The sequence below is a fragment of the Numenius arquata genome, chromosome 2, assembly GCF_964106895.1.
Source record: "Numenius arquata chromosome 2, bNumArq3.hap1.1, whole genome shotgun sequence".
NCBI lineage: Eukaryota > Metazoa > Chordata > Aves > Charadriiformes > Scolopacidae > Numenius > Numenius arquata.
The window spans coordinates 34,854,978-34,875,829 of NC_133577.1; the positions used below are offsets into that span (position 1 = coordinate 34,854,978).

General features: G+C 41.3%; 1 protein-coding gene across 2 annotated transcripts in view; it reads left to right on the plus strand.

Annotated features, from left to right (window-relative positions):
* DAAM2 (dishevelled associated activator of morphogenesis 2) overlaps positions 1 to 20,852 on the plus strand; it is a 189,675-nt gene that overhangs the window by 134,925 nt on the left and 33,898 nt on the right. For both annotated transcript variants that reach the window (XM_074144494.1, XM_074144492.1), the window contains exons 8-16: positions 249 to 352; positions 2,541 to 2,607; positions 3,540 to 3,657; positions 5,026 to 5,164; positions 6,613 to 6,671; positions 7,089 to 7,273; positions 8,229 to 8,546; positions 15,394 to 15,501; positions 18,286 to 18,318. In XM_074144494.1, coding sequence (XP_074000595.1) covers positions 249 to 352; positions 2,541 to 2,607; positions 3,540 to 3,657; positions 5,026 to 5,164; positions 6,613 to 6,671; positions 7,089 to 7,273; positions 8,229 to 8,546; positions 15,394 to 15,501; positions 18,286 to 18,318 — 1,131 coding nt within the window. The remainder of the gene's footprint in view (positions 1 to 248; positions 353 to 2,540; positions 2,608 to 3,539; positions 3,658 to 5,025; positions 5,165 to 6,612; positions 6,672 to 7,088; positions 7,274 to 8,228; positions 8,547 to 15,393; positions 15,502 to 18,285; positions 18,319 to 20,852) is intronic.

The window sequence follows — 20,852 nt, forward strand, 5'->3', positions numbered from 1 at the left end:
CTGTCCTTTTGGCTGGACATGCAGAACTCCTTGTAGGGAAGTGAGGACTGTATTTTTAACTGAAACAGAGGTGAAGATGTTAATTTTTTTTTTAACTTACTTTACTGGAATTAATCAAACTGTGAATTTGATTTTAGGATAGATGATACTAAGAAGGGAAGAACTGAGGTTTTAAATAATCTATTTTTTAAAAAATGTGATTTAAAGCTTTTGGAACCTGGTAACTTGATTTTCCACTACTTTCTAAGGACAATTTGGAGTTCCGATTACACCTACGATATGAGTTTCTAATGCTAGGAATTCAACCCGTCATTGACAAGCTAAGAGGACATGAGAATGCCACACTGGACAGGTAAGACATGTTTTCTGAGAATAGTTATTGAGCAACAGAAAGAGTTCTTAGAAACTCTTCTCCATTTGTGTTTCAGATTAAGCACAAAGCTGTCTCTGTCTCTTCCTAAAACTGACTTCCTTTAAAGACATAAAGGAGATTCGTCCTTACAATTAAAATCAGCAGATGAAGTAGGAAAATTGTAGGAAAAAAATGAAGTAGGAAAATACATACAAAATTGGCAGTGGCTGTGGCAAGGTGTTCCTGAATTGCTTTTCTTCTAAGTTGGGGATGGTAGTTGAAATGAAAAAAAAAAAAAAAAAAATCAAAACAGAAAAAAAAGTTCTAATTCTTTTCTCTTGTAGCAAAACTGGAACAAAAGCCTCTCCTGTAGGAGAGAGGGAAGCCAGTAGTTAATTGACTTCATTGAGACTGGGTATGTGTGGTCAAAGCGCAGGTTCCGAGTTTCCAAGGTTTTCCTTTAAGCTCAGTCTTTTTTGTGATCTAGCTTGTACCACGCCCTCCCAAAGAGTGGCACTGGCACAACTGTGAGAGAAGAGGCGTCTCTCTGGTGGTCAAAGGGGTGGAGGCAGCAAGGAGGCAAGAGAGAAGAATGAGGAGCATCTTCAAACAGCCCTGCCACTGCACAAAATGTAACACTGAATGGCAGCTTCAAATAACTGTGTTAAAAGTTATACAGATAATAAATGTTTTCTCTACTAGCAATTCTGTATTTTGCACAGTAATTGAAGCTGCTAATGACCTTAAATTAAACCCTTCACAAAGCCACATGCTGAAATAAACTTAGAGTAAACAACCTGAACAATTTGACTGAGACACTTCAAGAAGCTAAAAGATCGATGAACCAATGAGGACCCTGGTAAAATCCATTTGCTTAAAAAATGAAGCATTTTAAGGTGTAAAATCAGGGAGCCATAGGGAGTTTACCTTCTCCCATGACCACAGGAAGCTTTGTGGAGAGGCATTGACCTGCTGTCCCTTATTGTCTGCTACTCCAAGCCCCTTCCCACAGAGCAGGGATGATGTATAGGTATCAGATACCTGGGATTTTCTAGATAGACATGTCAAATTTGCCAAAGCACATGGTGAAAAACCTATGGATCAGGCCTATGTCTGCAGGTTTCTCAAGGAATCATTTTCTCAAACATCCACTGCCAGGAGCTGCTACAGGATGATAGAGCTATCTCTGGGGACAAATGTAATGTGCTTGAGATTCTGCACAAGCATCAGATTAGCAAATCTGCTGCCTCTAGCAAAGAGGGGCCTCACATCTTTGAGCAGGTGGAGGTGTATACCTGTGTATTAATGTCACAGGAAAAGATGGCATGTAGTTGTATGTGTCTACGTTTTGCTGTGGAGCCAGAACCAGTAATCTTACTTTTGATCTACAACATTATAACCAAGAAGAGAATCTGACCCATAGACAACCCCTGTTCCTTTGGTCAGTAACAAGGAGTATTTAGGAGGGGTTTAGGGGCACTTTTGGATTTTACAAAGTAACAGTGATGAGAATGATAATGCAGGTCTGAGATGGTTCCCAGATGCCTGGATTACATAGACTGTATGCCAGGCCTATACAGTGGGATGTGACAAAATTTCTCCACATCATCTACTGTGCTCTGGTCTCTGAGCAAGAGAAGTCCAGATGCCATGGTCAAATGTGTCTCTCACCAGGTCCCCCACATCCTGAGAGAGGCATGCTGCTGTGCTCATCAGTGGGCAAAAGTAAAGACAGCTGTGAGCTCTGCTCTTTAACTAATCCACTGAACGCATCTCCGCTCCATCGTGTAAAAGAAACAACTTGTTAATGGTCTAATATCTGGTTAACAAGCACGGCTTGGATTTTCTAGAAATGTGTTATTATTGCAGGCACTGCATTTATCACAAATAGAATATCCCTTTCCTATTTTATGTTTTTTAGCAGCCTTAGCTCAACACAGTGACTCAGCGTAAGGATTAAAGAGCATGTATACCTCAGCCAGCCATTCCTTTTGGCCTCTCACTGACCCCCATGAGTTCCCTTGCATACCTGTCCCAGCACTTCATGTAAGAAAGGCTTGCCAATTTCCAAGTGTTTTAGCTAGAAATGCGGCATTGCTGCTTCTACAGTAACGTGCTTAGTTTAAGTCTGAATTATGCCATGAACATTGGCAGGTTTTGTTTGTTTTGTTTTTCTCTTTTCTCTTAGGCACTTAGATTTCTTTGAGATGGTCAGAAATGAAGATGACCTGGAACTTGCCAAGCGGTTTGACCTGGTAGGTTTTTCTCTGGAGTCCCTGAACTTGCCAAAGCTGAACATCCACTTTGGATGCTTGGTGCAACTTCCCTTTGTGTTCCCTGAAAAAATGATTGACTTTGGTGCTAAGCATGGCTGGTGCTTTTGTTTTTGCTGTTTCTCATTTAGTAAGTCAGGGATCTGTGATGTGTGAACAATGAAAACAATGATCACAAACAGGGCTTCTGCCAAGTATCTTTGACAAAGATTTCTTTTGTTTGGCTGAAGGTTCAGGAGCAGAGGAGGTTCTCAGCCCTGCGCTCATATTCTCTGTCCTGATGATCCAGATATATTCTAGTTTCAGACATCCCCTTTACAGGACTATGGGTGAAGCTTGAGCTCTTCTCTGATACTTTTCCCAAGATTACAGGAAACTCTCCTGAAGACTGTCACCTCAGAGCCTGTGGAGAGGATCAGTATTTCAGATTGGTTGGATTTTAAAGATGAGCATAAAACAAGGACAGTTTCCACAACCTCGAGCAACAGTAAGGGGCTGTAGGGTCTAGAATAATTACAGTTTCCTCTATCTTCATGACCAGCTCTTGCTGCACACCGATACAAAACAACTAGCCCTTTCCTGCTTAGCTTCCACTATTTGTGCCACCACTTTCTAGGAATCAAATGTTTTGCTTGCTCCAGAACAGCTCTCGGTGGCTTTCCATGCCTCCCACCTTTCCAGCCCTTTACTTTGGGGATCTTTTCCATACTGGAGTGGGGATGGCTATGCTGGTCTTAAAGACCCATGTACCTGTTCTTCACCAGAACTTGCAGCTGGACATTGCAGGAGGCTCTGCAGAGGTCCAGTTGCTGGAAATTTGCCTGTCTCTGTGTTGATCAGATCTCTCACAGTTAGGCTTTCACTGTGCATGTTTTTTCTCTTACTTGTTTTTTCCCTACCTTCTCTATCTTCAGACCCACATTGACACAAAAAGTGCCTCTCAGATGTTTGAGCTGATCAAGAAGAGGTTGAAGCACACAGACGCCTATCCCTATTTGTTATCCATCCTCCAGCACTGCTTGCAGATGCCATGTGAGTACATCACAGTTTTCCAGAGCAAGGGGTATTGAAGAACTGGGTGAAACTTTGGTGTAGGTACAGGGCCACAGACACACACCGCCCTTGTCTTCCATTCAGAACTTGGCAGTGGCTGAGGGACTTGGTATCTTACACTGACTCCATGTAGCAGATTTTTGTCGCAATACTTAATGCAGCAGCTTGACTTCTCTGCACTTGCAAGTAGCTGAAACATTCCAGTTAGTCACGGACAGAGCCTTTAATGATTTTAAATTAGAAGTTTTAAAAAAGAAAGAGCCCTTGTGCTCTAGATCAGGGAATTCCCAGAAATAGATACCATTTGGAATATTAACAAAATGTGCTGAGGAATTTTTCTGGTGAAACAATACAGTTCTGAAAGCTGTTCTGTCACTGGGAAATTCCACAGTAAGTCTTCAGGCTGCTATCTCATGGCAACGCATCAGTGGAGAGCTCCTGAACTTAAACTGAAAATTAGCATTGGCATTTGTTTTCAAGAGAAGTGATAGGAATCTTCTTGTTAACTGTAAAAAAAAAATAAAAATCAGTTATGCTTGCAGAGTGTAGCAGCTGAGGAAAGGCATAGCAAGATCCCTAAAGAACTGCCTGCCTTGATCCTGTTAGTTATCAGGTGCTGGTCGTCATTACTTTCAGCTATACTTGAGGAGTCAAACTGTGAATGGGAATATGAGGGAAATGTACTGTGGTGTGCCTTTTCAGAATGTAACATGGTATGTTTTCATGCACTCATTAGATTCAAGTGTTGCTATTCACAAATTCAAGCAGCTGTTTGTCCTAGTGGTCAACTTGATATTACTCTTCAAGGCAGTACTTGAGTTTTAGGTATCAACCTGGATTTTTGGTTCAATTTCTGTTCTTTCTCTCCACGCTTTTTGGTTATGTTTGTATGAATTTTTCCTGCCAATTGAGTTTCACTGACCTGCAGATAACTGAGCATGCAGATAGAACATCTGATTGTTTATACAGTCCCTGGTCATGATGTTACTTAGGTACCAAAAAAAAAATAAATCCTGACATCAAGCCACAGAAAATACTGAGTAACAGCTGTCACAAAGGAGTCACTGCTGTAGGCGTTTAAAGTGCAAGTTAGAGCTAATCTGCGAAAAGGGTTGCACAGCCTGAATGTGCTTATTGGGCACAGAGTTGTCCATGCCTGTTATGTGCTGTTCCAATATGCCAGGTGTTTGTAAATAATCTGTTAGCAACACTTCAACGTTAGGCTTTGTGTTCTATACTTTAGTGTGTACAGAATTGAGACGGAAGGTGGAAAAGAAGTCTGTTGGCAGGTCTGTGCACTTTGGCATGAAAATGGAAGTTCTTATGGGTTGATCTATTTCCATACAGATAAGAGGAACGGAGGAAATTTCCAGCAGTGGCAGCTGTTGGATAGAATACTCCAACAAATCGTTCTTCAGGATGAACGAGGAGATGATCCAGATATAGCTCCATTGGAAAACTTCAATGTCAAAAATATCATTAAAATGTAAGCAGCATTATTATTGTTTATTGCTATATGCAGGTATAAGTATATGATAAGTATGCAGGTGCTTAGGAAAGAAAATATCATATCTGCAGACCTTCTTATTTTAACTTACAGCTTCTCATTGTCTTGTTAGTCTTCTAAATAGTTTCCTTCTAATGGTATCTTAACCAGACAGTATTTTCTAGCAAAGTCTTTGCCTTTGTCTTATAATTTCTATTAAATATTAAGAGCAGAAAATAAAAAAGCAGAAAAAGTACCTATGATATTATAACAAGGCTTCCTCATGTGCCTTTTTCATTCAGAATGTTGGTGAAAGCTTTGTTGATATTAAAAAGAATAATAATAATGTGGTCATCTCTACTTAGATCTCATTCTTCACTAATGAGCATATAGTTTAGAAAGATTTCAAATAGTGGAAAGCAGCCCCCACCTAGCACACAAAACCTTTTACCTCTTCATAAAATATTTGCATGCTCTCACCCACAGACTTGGCTGAGGGCACTGCCATTATTTTTTCCCATAGGACGCATCATTTGAGAAGTCTAGCTACATGAGCTGGCTCTCATCTCAACTTCCCTGTTCTCAGTCCTTTTTTAGCCAAACTTTTGGACTCTTCATTCCATCCATCTACCTCTGCAGGTAATTCATGGTCCATTACCCTTCTGAATTATCCACTGAAAAGAGCATTTTATAGAATATAAGCCTCATATGAAACCAAATTCTCCTGTACTGAAAATCTTACAGTCCCCACTGTTACAGGCATGAGCCAAAATCAAAACTGTTTTCTCATCATGGAAAAAACACAGTGGTGTTGATCTCTTTCTGTCTGTCTGAATATCAGACTTCATTGTAGACCTCGTGCCTGATCTTCCCTTTCTACTTTCATAGCTACTCCTCATTCTGCATATCTAATCAATCCCCAGAATGCCCTGCATATTTTCTGTCAGTAATAGGAAATAGTTTTGCCAGTATGAGATACGAGCATTGCCTTGTTACTGATATATTACCCAATAGATAAGCATCCTCCCTCCTTGTAAGAAAGAAAAAATAGAACCACAGGGAGTATAAAAAATGATGGCAATATGGTCTTGTATTAAGGATGGGGTAACTTGTAACTCACAGCAGCTATGATTATTTTAGTGATGATTTCTCTCTTTCAAAATAAGTAGACTTGGCACTTTGAGGACATTACCTGAAGACAGGAACGTATCAGGATATTTTCCCCAGGCATTCCTTTATCCCTTTTCAGGATTTCGAGCCATCACATTTATATTAGCTGTTGGCTATAGTAAGGATCAGGATCTAGAACCAGACTGACCACTGGTATGAGCCTGTATAAACATGTACATTCACCAGGTTGCCTTTTGCTGATCACTACACGTAATGGCCACTTGCATTTCAGCCTGGGTAGCTCAGAACAAGTTTAAATAATCTGATTCATCTTTCAGGCTGGTGAACGAAAATGAAGTCAAGCAGTGGAGGGACCAGGCAGAGAAGTTTCGCAAAGGTGAGTGCATCCTCTGTGCTTGGGGAGGCAAAAGAGGAGGCAAGAATTATCCCGATTCAGTCACAGAGCAGCGGGCAGCAGAGCTGGACACAACTCTTCCATTCATGGACAAACCCTGCTTTGTTCCCTCCAGTACATTTTGTCTCATGGTGATCAGTTTATGTATTTCATAGGATGGGGCTTCCCTCAGTCCTCACATTAAGTCATTTTACAGTCAAAGTGAAACTTGGGCATTGCTGTCTTGATCACTGAAGATCATTGTCAAGACAGTCAGACTCTGTTTACTTTTTCCTACTCTCATTATACATCCCCAGCTGAATGAACAGATTTGTCAGCTTTATTTCAGCATAACCTGCATCTCTTTGGGAACTGTTTATGAGCTTTATTTCATCAGCCCCACTTGCCTGTTCCCCCTAGATCATGCCGAGCTGATGAGCAGGCTAGAGAAGAAGGAGCGGGAATGTGAGACAAAGACCCAGGAGAAAGATGAAATGATGAAGACACTGAACAAAATGAAGGACAAGCTGCAGAAGGAATCCTTGGAGCTGCGCCAGACCCGGGACCAGATGAATGACCTGGTGGCTCAACTTAATGAGTTCTCGGTATGAGGCTGGGACTCTTCCCGTCCTTGTTTAAAGCCTGCTAACTAGTGAATGATGAACAAAAGCACATTATGAGTGAAACACTTTCTATGGTCAGTACAGAGAGAGTCTGTCTAGCCAGCTAAAAACAAGAATACTTAGAAACTGCTCAGCTTTGAGGTGAGACCAAAATCCCTGAGCTGATGGTATAGAATAGATAATGCATGAGCTGCTCCATTCCTTCTCCTCAACCACTTTCCTTGCAGGAGCTGCTGAGTGTGGCCCTAGCCACACTCTAGCCGTAATTTTCACTGCTGATTGGAGTGGCCCTCATTGTTACTTCAGTAGAATAGAGAGAAATCTCCCAGACACGAAAGTAAATTTAGTGAAGAAACAGGATTTCCTTCAAGAGTGTCTGTACTGCCTTGGAGTTCTGCAGAAGTGACATTCGCAGCTGCTTCCTTCTGCTCGGTGCTCCTTCTGTCCCAGCAGCGTGTCTGAGCCTCAACTCACTGGGACACAGCCCTGAGAAGTTAGACACTGCAGCAAGCAGATTCATTCCCTCCTCCTCTTTCCCACTTTGCATTAGTATGGGCCTAATGACAGCTATTCTGTATTTCAAACCCTAAGGTTTAAAACCCGGGAGTTCAAAAGTTCATAAGATTGAACTTTTCTCTTTTTTTCATACATAAGGAGAAAATAATACATTTTGGCTTCTTTTACTAGCTTTCTGTTTTTCTGAGCCATTTATGGTTCCTTTTTTCAAGCTCTTCTCTACAACTTCAAGGGCTTGAAACTTTCTCTTAAATGAAAGCTGAGATTCCTCCCTTTATTGCATGGCTTTGAGTGCAGGAGTCTTTAAAGAAAACATCAAATATTTTGAGACTCGTAATAAAATCACATCAGCTGGCAACATGGAGTTATTGTGCCTTTTAAACTGTTTGCTTTCTTTTTCTGTGTGTTTTTTATTTTCCAGCAAGGGGGCAGCATTTCCTTCCCACCTCCACCACCCCCGCCTCCAGGTGGCCCATTATCTTTGTCCTCTTCTCACATGTCTGAGAATTTGCCTCCGCTGCCACCTCCTCTGCCTTTCTCCAGCTGTCCCCCTCCTCCTGCTCCACCACCACCTCCAGGAGGACCTCCTCCCCCACCAGGAGCACCACCTTTCTTCAGCATGGGGATGCCACCACCTTCAACAACCACCTTCAGCAGCAGTGGCACTAGCTTGAAGAAGAAATCTATCCCGCAGCCTTCACACCCACTGAAATCCTTCAATTGGGCTAAGCTCAGTGAGGTAAGAAATTGCAGTACTCTGAGCAATTAATTTACTTTCTAAGTATAACTTAGTTTTGATTAATGCCCTGAAGTGCAAGGTGACAGAAGCGAGTCATATTGTGGCTTTCCTTGGGCTGAGGTCAGTAAGAGTCAGTAACTGTCTTGAGGGAGTCTCCCCAGTTCTCCAGCAGTGCAGCATATCTCCTGTGATGACCGAGGTGCTGGTTAGATGAGCAGTAGTCAGTAGATCTGGGCATGCTATTGGTTAGGCAAAGCTGTAGTGGGACTGGATATGTAAGCCAGAGCTGGACATCTCCAGGACTGGTGTGCCAGAGTTGCCCTCACTTTGCATGTCAAGAAAAGGATGGGCAGAGCCAATGTGGACAAAACATGGTGAGAACCAACTCCAGCCTTCTCTACCCTGGAAAGAGCTGTCACCAAGGAGGGAAAGGTGACCTGATTCTCTTCACCATTTGGTCATGGCCATGAGGGAAGTTGCCCTTCTCTTTGCATGGTTACAACTCTGTCTCTTGGCAATAAAACTTCAAATTGGTAATAGAAACAGAGGACTTGGATTCTTCTTGTTCTGTTACCTTGGTTGCCTCTCCTTCCCCTCCACTTCTTTCTCTTCCTTCTCTCTCTTCTCTTCTTTTTTTTTTTTCCCTCCCTTCCCTTTAGATCTTAATTTTTTTTAACTGATTTAGAAAGAAAAAAAAGTGTCTGTGTTGAGTTTGGATGGCTGCCTAGAAACCCAGGTTCTCTTTTAGACTGAAACTCACCCAGGGCCCAACTTCGGCATTTGGAATGAGTGTCCAGGGACCTCTGGAATGCCACAAGAATTCTCTCTCCCCCTCTCTCCTTTTCTTTAAAATAAAGTGAAGTGAAATATTTGCTGCACCGTCTGTGCTTGTCTGTCAAGGCCACGTGGGGGGTGTGGGAGAGAATGTAAGGATGGGGATTTATTTTCCTTTGCAGAACATGGGACTTAGTGCTCTGAGGAAAAGAAATAATAACTAATATATGTATATATATGAATGTATATAAAAAAGAGAGAGTCACAGGTGTTTCTGTTTAGTGTACAGTAACTGTAGGCTTATCCTGCCCTCTGGTTAGGAGTGAAGGCAGCTGTGCTAATAAAATTGAAGACCTGGGTGGTGAGGTGGGTAAAAGATGCTATTTTGAGGAAGGCAGAATAGTTGGGAAAAGGGGCATAAGAGGGTGGGGGCCTCATTTTGGGGTATTTGCCAGTGTTAGTGTTTTGACCTAGTAAGGTCTCTGCAAAACTGCAGAGGTTGTAGTGCAGACACAGGTGGCTTGCCTTGTTATTTGGGGTGCACTTTGATATGGAATTATTTAATTCCACTGACTGCTGGAGGTGGCCATACATTTTGGCCATCATCATCAGTTATCCCAGATTCCCTGCTTCAGTATTGGGCATTTTCTTTCTGTTCAGTGGATATGAATCCTCTGAATGCACAGTCACAGGTGGGTTGAATGGCCTCATCTTGCCTTTTGTTATCATTGCAGCACTTCTGTGGTGTTTTCCTGAACTGCCAAAGTAGCCATACGTGAATGAATGAAGACTCACAACAAGCATACTGGCTTAGAGCAGTGTATCTTGAGTTTTTGAGCATGGGAAACTGAGGCCTGGAAGTGTGCATAGTATTATTGTGGCTTGTGGTAGTGTTTAACTTCCAATTTCCATGAATACAAGTTTTCCCCACAAAAACATTTTGAGGAAAAATACCTCTGACACCATGTATATATTTTTCTTTTTTAAAAGACCGGTCTAGTTAGCAAAGAGCACAGACATGTCTGCACCGCACAACACAGCAAGGTGAGGTGACACAGCGCTGGAAACAGAGCTGTACACAAACTTAGAGCTGCAGCCAGGTCAAATGTGTTATTCAGCTCTTGGGTATCTCTGCAAAATGTTTAGACCATTCTTCTCAAAGCAGTTAGTACAGAGTCTCTCTCCTAAACTTTCTTAAGTGTGAAGATAATGCCAGGACTGAGGCAGCCCACATGAGAGCCAACCCCTTTCTGTCCGTGCAGCCTGCCTCAAGGGAGTGAGTGAAAGCCAACAGAGCCCGAGAGGAGTGTGGACAGGGCTCGCCCAGAGGGATTTGTCTGCAATATACTTTTTCAGTAGCAGAATCAAGGCTGTTCTCCAGGGCACTTTGTACGACACCTTTTTTCCCCAATGCTGATACTGTCTTTGGAAGGAAAGAACTGAGCTGTTGGGTGTTAGGACAATGATCAAATATATTAAAACTCTTAGCAGTTGACAATAAAAGATTGTCCACAGTTCCCATGGGCAACACGAAAAAAGGTTTGACTGGAAAGTATTCATGCTTCTAACAAGGAAACTCCGACAACCCGCTAATTTCCTTTGAGAATTAAAGATTTTGTACTAGCTTTGATGTGAGCTGACAATCAGTGGCAAAGCCGTTTAGATGCGTGGATGGGCTGAGTTGCGGTGAAACCCTTCCACACCACAGCTCCATTCATACAGCACTGTAGCATTGTCTGTGAATTCCATTCATACAGCACTACAGTAGTGCTGGTGCCAAGGATCTCTGTTTTTTAAGAAAAAGATATTGCAGTGTAACCACTGTAAAGTCCTGGAAAGATTCCTTTCTTTGTTTCTGGACAGCAAGTGGAGTTTGCTCTCCCACTTTGAATTTTACACAACACCCAAGGTCAAGCAGGGACCACACATTTATGGTTAATCCAAACGATGGAGTAGTTTGAAGCACACTGGAAGTATGGATTAATGTAATTACCTCTCTAATAAATATAAACGTATTGATTTGAAGTTACCAGAGTGAATCAAACCAGCCTTTGACTATGCTGCTTGTTATGCTGCTGGAGAAGAAGCTTCTTGATAAGACTCAGACTGGTAATGATTCTAGTCAATGATCTGAAATGGGCTTTCTTTATCCAGCCCTAAAATAGCCCAGGGTGAAATAGTCTCAGAAGAAAGGTATTTGTTCTATGTACCGTATATGGTTGGAAAAAAAAAAAAAAATCAAACAACAAACACCAACCTCCCCCTCCCCCCAAAAAAATAACATAAAAAGAAAATGTTCAATTTGACACTTAATTTTTTTTTTTTAATGTTTCTGTGATGTTATTGATGATTCTGATAACTTTCTTCCTAAAAGCAGCCTGAGGATCATGGCAAACAATGATGCAGGACTGCTGCCAGAGATTCAAAATTAATGGAAAGATTTCTACAAAATCTCAGTGTGAAGCTACTCATAATAGCCTTGGTGGTGACTGGTCCTACAGTGAGATAAAACAGCTGTCTCAATTAACAAACATGCCAGAAATACAATTTGCTCAAAGTGGATTTTTCTTACACTGAGGAAAGGATCTGATATCAGGAGAGAAATCTTAAAAGTACACTTTGTTCATATCCCTTATTCAGATTCATAATGGAATTATGAATCCACTTGTTGAATAAGGAATTGGCTGGATGGTTGAACTCTAAGAGTTGTGGTCAAGAGCTTGATGTCCAAGTGGTGACCAGTGACTGTGAGGTTATTAAGGCATGATGGAGTTTTGTGGCTTGCAGAGTATCACTATTTATCTTTCAGGGTAAATAAAATCATCTGTTAGATGGAGCACAGGACAGCTTTATATGATTTGTAGCTCCATGAAACACTCTCATTCTCTAGTCTTGGTAGGTCTCTCAGCAAATTGAGCTTCATTCCAAAGGGGGAATGACACAACTGCAGCAGCTACAGTGAGAAAATTGTTAAATGCAACACACCAAAAACTGAGCCTTGTCAATACTTGTTCTGATAATAAGATTTTTTGTTACCTAGTATGTGCTACCATTTTGGTAGCTGGGAAGCTGGGAAGCTTTTGGAAGCTGGGAAAAGTCGTTCATAGAATTTGCCTCTCAAAGGCGGCTAAAACTTTGCAAAGCAAAGGAACTACAGATCTCGGAAGATTTGTAGAATGAATGAATAAATAAATAAATTTGGGGAGAAAAGCATGTTACAGATGAAGTGACCTTTTTTTTCTTTTTTTTTTTTTTTTTTTAAGGAGAGAGAAAAAAAGAAGAAATAAATAATTTATTCTTAAATTCTTATTTAGGGACTATAAATATTTTTTGTGGTGCTGAGGGAATCATTTGTCAGAGCAACCACATTATGCAAGTCTCTTTCTCTTAAAATGCTCAGTCTCGCTGGCTGATGACAAGGAACTATCAGCCAGTTAATCCATAACTGAGTAGCAAGAGCTCAGTGTAGGAAATTATCTGGCAGCAACATGAAATTTTCAAGGGCAGAGCTTAGGTAGAAATAGAAGGGACAGCCCCATTGCAAGTGTTCTGTGTAACAAAGGTTTATAACTCTGCCTGCCTTGTTTCTTGATTGACTGGATTAGCCCTTTTGGTGCTAAAATTGGGTTGCTTGGGGTCAAAGTTCTGTTTGTGCACACCATTGCAATGGGTGCTGCTTTGGAATTTGTCTTTCTGCTACAAGTAGCATACAAACCATCCTGTACAGGACCAGATTCAAACTGGGTCTTAAAATGGATCTGAATTGAAATGAGAATCATTCACGGTTCCTTGGATTATTTTTCTGGGAAAGTATGGACAAGAACTACTCTCTGCAATCCCCTTGTGAGTCTCAGAACTGCCTGTTCTGGCACCTCTGCAATTCATTTGGATGAGCATGTTCTGAAGGATGTTTTCAGTGTTCTTGCTATTAGTGGGGAAACTTCTCTCCTGTGAGAGTTTTGTCAGCCAGACAGGTAGATGGGCAAGACTGTCATGAGTAGCAGTCTCTTGAGTCACATCCAGCCTTCTGCCAAACACAGCATATAGCTTTTTGGCATCCTCGGGGCTCTATCCCAATGATGACTCTAAGGACTGCTCCTGAAGTCATGTCCACTGCCTCCTGTCAAGAAATATTCTTCCATTTCAGTGTTTGATGGGACAATCTGAAATAGCAAGGAACTGCTCTGCTGCTCAAATACATCCCTCAGGATTTATAATTCAAGGTTTATAAAGCCAGTCTGGAAATTGAATGAGAATGAACACTCTGCCTGGATGTTTCTGGCTAAGATTGGCAGTAGAGTCCAGGGTTAGGATAAAATGAAAATTAACTTTGTCTCCTGTTCCTTGGGCTGAGATGAGCCTCCCAAACTGGTTTGTCATGTTACAGTCACAGGGTCATGATAGTTTTCCTACTATGGAAAGAAGAGCCACACTGATTGCAAGGCCTGATCCAATTATATGGGTGAGCTTGTTCAAGGATGGGTGCTGTTCTCATCTAGAATATGCTTTCACTGTAAATAGCACTGCAGACACCTCTCCTTGCCCTCAGGCACTCACAGGCTGTCTCTGGAGGGAGGGTGTTGGTTTTCCTCCACAGTGTCTGCCCTGCCAGGAATTTCCTCCAGAACACTTCACACTTTTATTTCCCCTCATTTCATCCTCCCATCAGGTGTTTTTCCTTGCTCCTTGAGCCTTGTGGCTTAGCACATTTCCCTCATTCCTTTGATGACTGTGAATGGGAAGTAGAGCCTGTTCCTAATTAGTTCTGATAATGAAGTGTTAATGCACTTTTCTGTGTAGGTACAAGTCAGGTACTTCAGAGCTGCAGCCTGTATGAGGGTTTCATTGCTTTTGCTTGCTGTGCTTGGCTTTCTCTGCATCAGTGTTCTGCTGGCTCTTCATCTCCTGGGCTTTGCTTAGGTCTCTTTGCAATCCCTTCTGTCCATTTCCTTTTTCTTTGAATCAGCACCTTCCTTATTTTTCCAGTTAATAAAGTACAATAAATGTACACTTCATTAACTAAATGAACTGAAAGATAGTGTTGTCGGGTGTGACGAGCAAGTTTTCCTTTTGTGAATGGGTAATTGCCCAAAGCTGGTCCCACACAACGTTCACCTTAACAGTCAGTAGGAAGAAGAAGGTAATTCAGTCTTTGTGTCCTCTTCGCCAGGCAGGACATCTATCCTGAAAAAGTCAGCAGGAGACCCCAGGGCCTTCTCCTAGTTTAGGATGACTGCTGATTAGCTAATTCACATACTACAAGAACTTATTTGGTCCAGGGTTGATGGACAGCAAAGTTGGAGGAGTCTGTGCCTGTCTCCCTCAATGCTAATCATCTGCCAGGCAGCTAGGATCCTTGGCATTCAGGATAATGTATCATATAGGTTGTGAACATTTCCAGTGAGTGTGGATGATGCTCTTCCAGAGACCTGGGTACAGTGTGTTTCTGTCTGAATCAACGAAGAACTCATGTAGATAGGGGAGATCAGTTAGACTTCAAAGACTCTCAGAGCCTGAAAAGTAAAATAAAAAAATATATCTTAAACTACTTTCACAGACAGGCAGAATGAAAACCACACGACCTTTGGGGTTTACAACAGAACCTGGCAAAATTTGCAGAAGGGAAGATGTGTCTGGGGTTTGTCATGCATCAGGGCCCTTCCTAAGCATTTTCCTCATGATGGTAACACTTGTTTCAGCATGACCACAATCACTGTGTCAGACGGATGGCCACTCTTGAAAGGAAACGTACTGTGGGATCGTAGATATTGCTTGAGATGCGGTCTGCTAGTCTCGGAATGTGCCCTTTCATCAGAGGGTTGCTGTGATGAAAAATACAAATTACTCAGTATGTTTAAAAAAACCAAAGAAACCCCCAAAACTATTTTTTTTTCTCCTTTGACTCTTGAAACAAAGCATGGCCTCTAAAATGACAGCAGTAGTACATAGGAATATGGCCAGTGAGCAGGAGAGAATGGTCTGTCCAAATGGGATTGGATGTTTTTAGCTAAAAGCTTTTGCTACCTGATTAAAATATGACCTTTTGGTTTTTGTTTTTTTTTTTTTTTTTTAGGAGAGGATCCATGGCACAATCTGGAATGAGATTGATGATTTAAAGGCATTCAAGGTACTGGATCTAGAAGATTTTGAAAAGATGTTCTCCGCATATCAGAGACACCAGGTAGGGATGAACTCTTCCATACCTTGTCTTGAATTTCTGGAGGAGGAAAAAACACGACAGTGATCTGGGCCCTTGTCCACCTGCAGTCGGGCTGCATCCTTTGCTGCTCTGCCATTGTACAAAAAATCACAAGACCAAAAGAAGTGGGGAGGACATATAGGGCAGAGTATAACCTTCTGTTATCAGCATACTTCATGCTAATGGGCAGCTCTCAGAGACAACAGCTCCCAGCAGGTAATGCTTTATTTGATCTCAATGGCCACTGGCTTCCAAAAGCTCCTGAGCTTTACATTCATGCTTGATATCTATCTTTCTATTTCTCTCATTCATCCAGAGAAAAAGTCTGTAGTTGTCTGAGTACTGAGCAAGGTGACTGAATTAGCTGTCTTTTGCTTTGTCTATTTTTTCTTGAACAGCCAACTGACGCAACTGGCTAGATGACAAAAACTGTCTGAATTACAGATTATAACACAAACAGCATACTTTAAAATCAGCCATTTATTAGAATGTCTTTTTTCCCTCCTCTATTTCTTGGAAAGCCTGTCACTTTCAATCTGTCTGTCTCCGCTGAGTGAGATTTAGCAGGAGAGAGATTGTACTTGCACTTCCTGAACTCACCCAGCTTTCCTTTGCTTTGGAATATGTTTGGAGAATTTCTGTCTTTTGTACTCTGCAGAACTGGATCTTTGCTCTGGAGTTTTAGGAAAAGACATAGATCTGATTGCCACAAGCAGCCTTTATGATTAAGGCTTACAGTGATAATGATTACTTCATTGTCATTATGATTAACCTAGTACCTTAAAATTAACAAACAAGCTCCTTGCCTTTGGACTTTCCACCTGTTCCTTTCTCTCATTTTCCCATCTAATCCAATTAATATAATGAATAAATCTTCTGATTTACTAACTCACAGCCACCTAAATAAGCATCCCAACTTGAACTGTGGAGAATGTGATGTTACCCGTTGCATGATGAGATTTCATTTCTTGTTCTGCTCCTGCAAAATCGCTGTTGCTGTTTCAGTGGGTCCCTCTCTCTTTCTGTGAATCCCATTCCCTGAAACAAGAAATTAGTTCATAAAGGGGAAGAAAGGCACATGAAACTTCAGTGCTGTTACAAGGTTGGATTTAGACCCTGTGCTAAAAAGCTTAGCTATGGTGGTGAACTCCCAGTTGTCTTGCAAGTAGCCTGACTGTCTGACTGTCATCTGTGCACATGAGTAGCCATTGCAGCATCAAGGTGCCATTCCAATGTTTCAGGTGCAAACATCGCAGTTTCCTCACTAGAAATAACCTTGCAAAGGCTTGCTTCCTTTGGGCTCCAAAATCCAAAGCCAAAGCTCTCCTGATCTGCCGACTCTCAGTTAGAATCATAATATTTATGCCTGTGTTACCAACCACTGAAAAGCAGCCTGGCCTATTCAACCGTAAACTAACCTGACCCTTACCCCTGCCCACTGGAATGGAGCCATCATCGCAGTGACCTCAATGGGTCTCAGAACGGTTCTCTCCCAACCTCATTAAACACACTTTATGACAGTGGCTCCAGACACTAGAGTATCACTTATGTAAGCTACTTGTGGTTTTGTGTGGTTTAGGAGCGTTGCTGCCCTTTCAGCTTTCATTGAGGGGTTTGTGTTGTTTTTTTCCCCTTAAATATTCCATTGTTATTACTTTACGTGATACTTTCTTTTTCATCCATACTCACTCCAGTGTGAACTGGATTCCAATCAACAAGTCCTCATCAATTTTCTTAATTTTCTTTTTCTTTTTTTTTTTTTTTTTAAAGACCAGGCAACCAAAACTGCTTTTGAATCAAAATCTTATGAGAACTTTTCCAGTTGATTCACACTTAGTCTTTTCTCTTCTTTTATTTTTGGAAATACTCCGCTCTGGCCAAGTATGTGTTTATACTGGGTTTGTGACTTTTAAACGTCGTCCAAATGTCTTTAAAGAAAAATGTCAATGCAAAGACCTACTCTTTTGCATCTGAAATGTTGAATGAGTACAGATAAAGACATTTCTTTCTTTGCTGTTATTAACATGATCTTCATTTTTTTTCCAGTTTCTCATTTACATTAAACAATTTTTCTTTCTTCTTCATTTTTTTAATGACAAAGGGTCTCTTCTCCTCTCTCAAGTTCAGTGTATTGTTTTTGGTGGCTATGAGGGAAAGCAGAATTGTCCGGTGCACAGAATGCTGGATCAAGAATTCTTCATATACCTGGTGTTTTCCTGGAGTATGGAATATGTTGTGAAATAGTTGGAGTCTGTCACCCAGTAGTGCTGTAAGGCTTCTTTGGTGGTTACAGAGTGCTTTCAAAATACTTGGCTATAAGTTGCTAAAGGGTATGATATGCTGTTGAAAAAAGTTGTTATTAATAATGGCAAACTGTGCCCATGCTTTAGGAGAGGAGAACTGACCCTCAAGTTTTAGTCTTGGAAGTTCTTTCAGTAAGGCTCTGGACTAGATTTGTAAAGGTATTTAAGCATTATCCTTGTTAATACTTCAAGAGCTAAGAGATTTATTCTTTGGAGACTGAATTTATTCTTTTCAGAAAAGACCTAGAACTCTTAGTTCTGCAACATCTGCTGATTTAAAATATGCAAAGAAATGCTAAAATACCTTTGAACCATCTGGGCCAGTATTATTTGCTAAACATTTTATTCTCTTAGAAAACAGTGTGTGTCTAAATTCAGCTGCCTTGTTAAACTTGATGTCTTTCTCTGTGACTAATTTTTGGCATGTTTCCTTCTTCATTATTTGCGGCTGCTGCCTGCATAGGACCTGCTAACTAACCCCTCCTCCTGCAAGCAGGTGAGTATAATTGTCTGCCTCCGAATCCCCTTCAGTGTGTGGGAAGGTAAAGTCCTGCACTGTGATGTCATGGGGACACAACTCATCTCATGCTACTCTTTCATATGCCCTTGCACCTCTGCTTTCTGGATGGGGAAGGTGGTACAAAAAATTTCCTTTAGTTGTATTAGCTCTGTGATAGGAAGTAGTTCCTGTTCTTTCACTTAGTTATAACCTCACTGTGGTTTCTACTGGTGTCTGTAGTCCCCTTTTTGATGTTCCTGAGGAAAAAGACCAGGGACAAAGTAGAATGTGAACATGAGCTCTTCCTTAACCAAAGCAATAGTTTCTCTAGGGGAGAACAAAAGGGTCTTTCAAGGCGCCTTCACTCCCACTGTTTCCACCTATGGTCCATCTGCTTTGGACTTTACTGAAGTTTCCAGGTGTATTCACCAGCCACAGACCACCTTATAAAGAAAATCTTTCTTTCTGTAGAACCAGAAGGCACTTTGGTTGGGCAGAATGATTTGTGCCAGCTGAGGAGAAAAAAGATTAGATTGAAGGAAAGCGTACTTCATTTCAGACTGCTGAAACCCTCAGAACATTCAGTGAAAGACTGAAATGGTGTTTAGAAGAATTAGAGATATCAGACTGCCTGCAGGTCTTCAAACTGGCTACCTCTCAGTTTATTCATCCTCTTAAGTGAAATTCTTGGCAACACATTTGGGAAGAGCAATGCTCTCAAGACTGTTGTTCAGATGTCCTCACAAGTGTTTCTGGTGGCTTCAAAAGAAAGCAGTCCTCACCATGAGTGCTCAGGGAATTGTATTTGGAAAGTCTGGTCAGGACTTCTGCCACTGGGTCAGGCTAATACATGGCTCTGGGCCATTTACTGGCTTTCATCATGGTAGCATGCATCATGAAACATGTCTATATGTTAGAAATAGTTCCCTGAAGTATTTATAATTACTTGAACCTAGGCTGCTGCCCTGATACCAGACCACATGTTCTGCAGCTAACCAAAATCAAACTGTATTTGAAATATGGCAGCAATATGATGAACACATTTCACGTGTCTAGTCACCCCACCAATGAAATTTTGGGTGATTTTTGAATTTTTAATTAAAATCTCAAATCTGAAATACTCTTTGAAGCTTATAACATAATGTTATCCCAGATGGAAATTTGGCAAGTAATGATGGAATAAAACTTGTCTGTCAAGCTGACAACAGCTCCAACTATTCTTGCTTTTTGTGTTTGGCCTGTCTCACAAAAGCTAGTCACTACTGCCCCCTTACTCATCTCTTTGTATGTCTAAGAAAATGCGGATAGTCCATACACAATCTGTTTTCCTTCAGCTAAGCTTGCAATCTGGCTTCAGTAAAACCTGAGTCTTCATCTGCTTTTGCTTACACACAACTCCAGTATCTATAAATATCTCTCTCCTTAATATGAGTTGAAGAGAATATATTTTTAGATGAGACTAGCCCACCCTTCTGACCAAGGAGTGGGCCACATCTGAATAGTTCAAGTTGTTCATCTGTATTGAACCTTGTGGGCTGGGGAATTGGAAATGGGATGGAGACTATTATATCAATCCCTGTTGCACAGCTTTAGGGGAAGCCATCTAAACCTCCACGCCCCACACACACTCAAACCCTGAAACAATTTAGTTTTCTTCCTTGGGATGGGTGCTGGTTAACACTAGCCAGGTGTGCTTGTCTGCAAACATTAGCTGGTGAGGGACAGTGAAGCTTTTAAACCAAAAGCACAGGCCATCAAGTACTTTTCTTACCAAAAAAGGCTGCCTGTCTCCCCATTCCCCCGTCTTCCTCCCCACAAGATGAGGAAACTCATGAAAACTTCGACATCTGTACATGCCAGATTATAGTAGGTGTGCCCTGCTTTTTGGTATTGTTAGTTATTCTCTCAGAAATAAAAAACTTGCCCAATTTTTCCCTTTTTTTTAGAAATGCTATTTGATGTTATCAAGTAACACTGCAATTTTTTTCTGCCAAGCTAGACACTTCGGGCACATCCAGCAGAACTATTGCGTGCGTGTCCTCAGCTGGTGCAATGTACCTGTTTATAAATGCTACTTAGCATTGGTGGTGGCTCACTGCAGCACATATGGACATGGCTGTAGGAATCCTTTATATATCCAGGAGCAACAGCTCATGTAACAGCAATCAGCTCGTTGTAGCTGATTGTACTAAGAGCTCAAATGACAGCCAGCAGTGTGAATCTATGTTTTACATTTAATTCTCAAATATCTGGGTGTCAAAATCTCTTTGAGTGGATTAGTCATGCTGATATAAGTAAGCCCTGAGCTGCAGAACCTTGAGTCCTGAGACTGAATTCTGGGAAGCACCACTGTATGCTTGCCATGATCTTACATCTTTCCCTGGGTGTCTGCTGTTGACCACTCTCAGGGACAGGATACCACAGTAGATGGACATTTTTATCTGACTAAGCATACTTGCTGTTATGTCCTAAGAAAGAAATCACATTACTAATTTGATGAGTTCATTCAAAGCTAGATTATACTGGTAAAT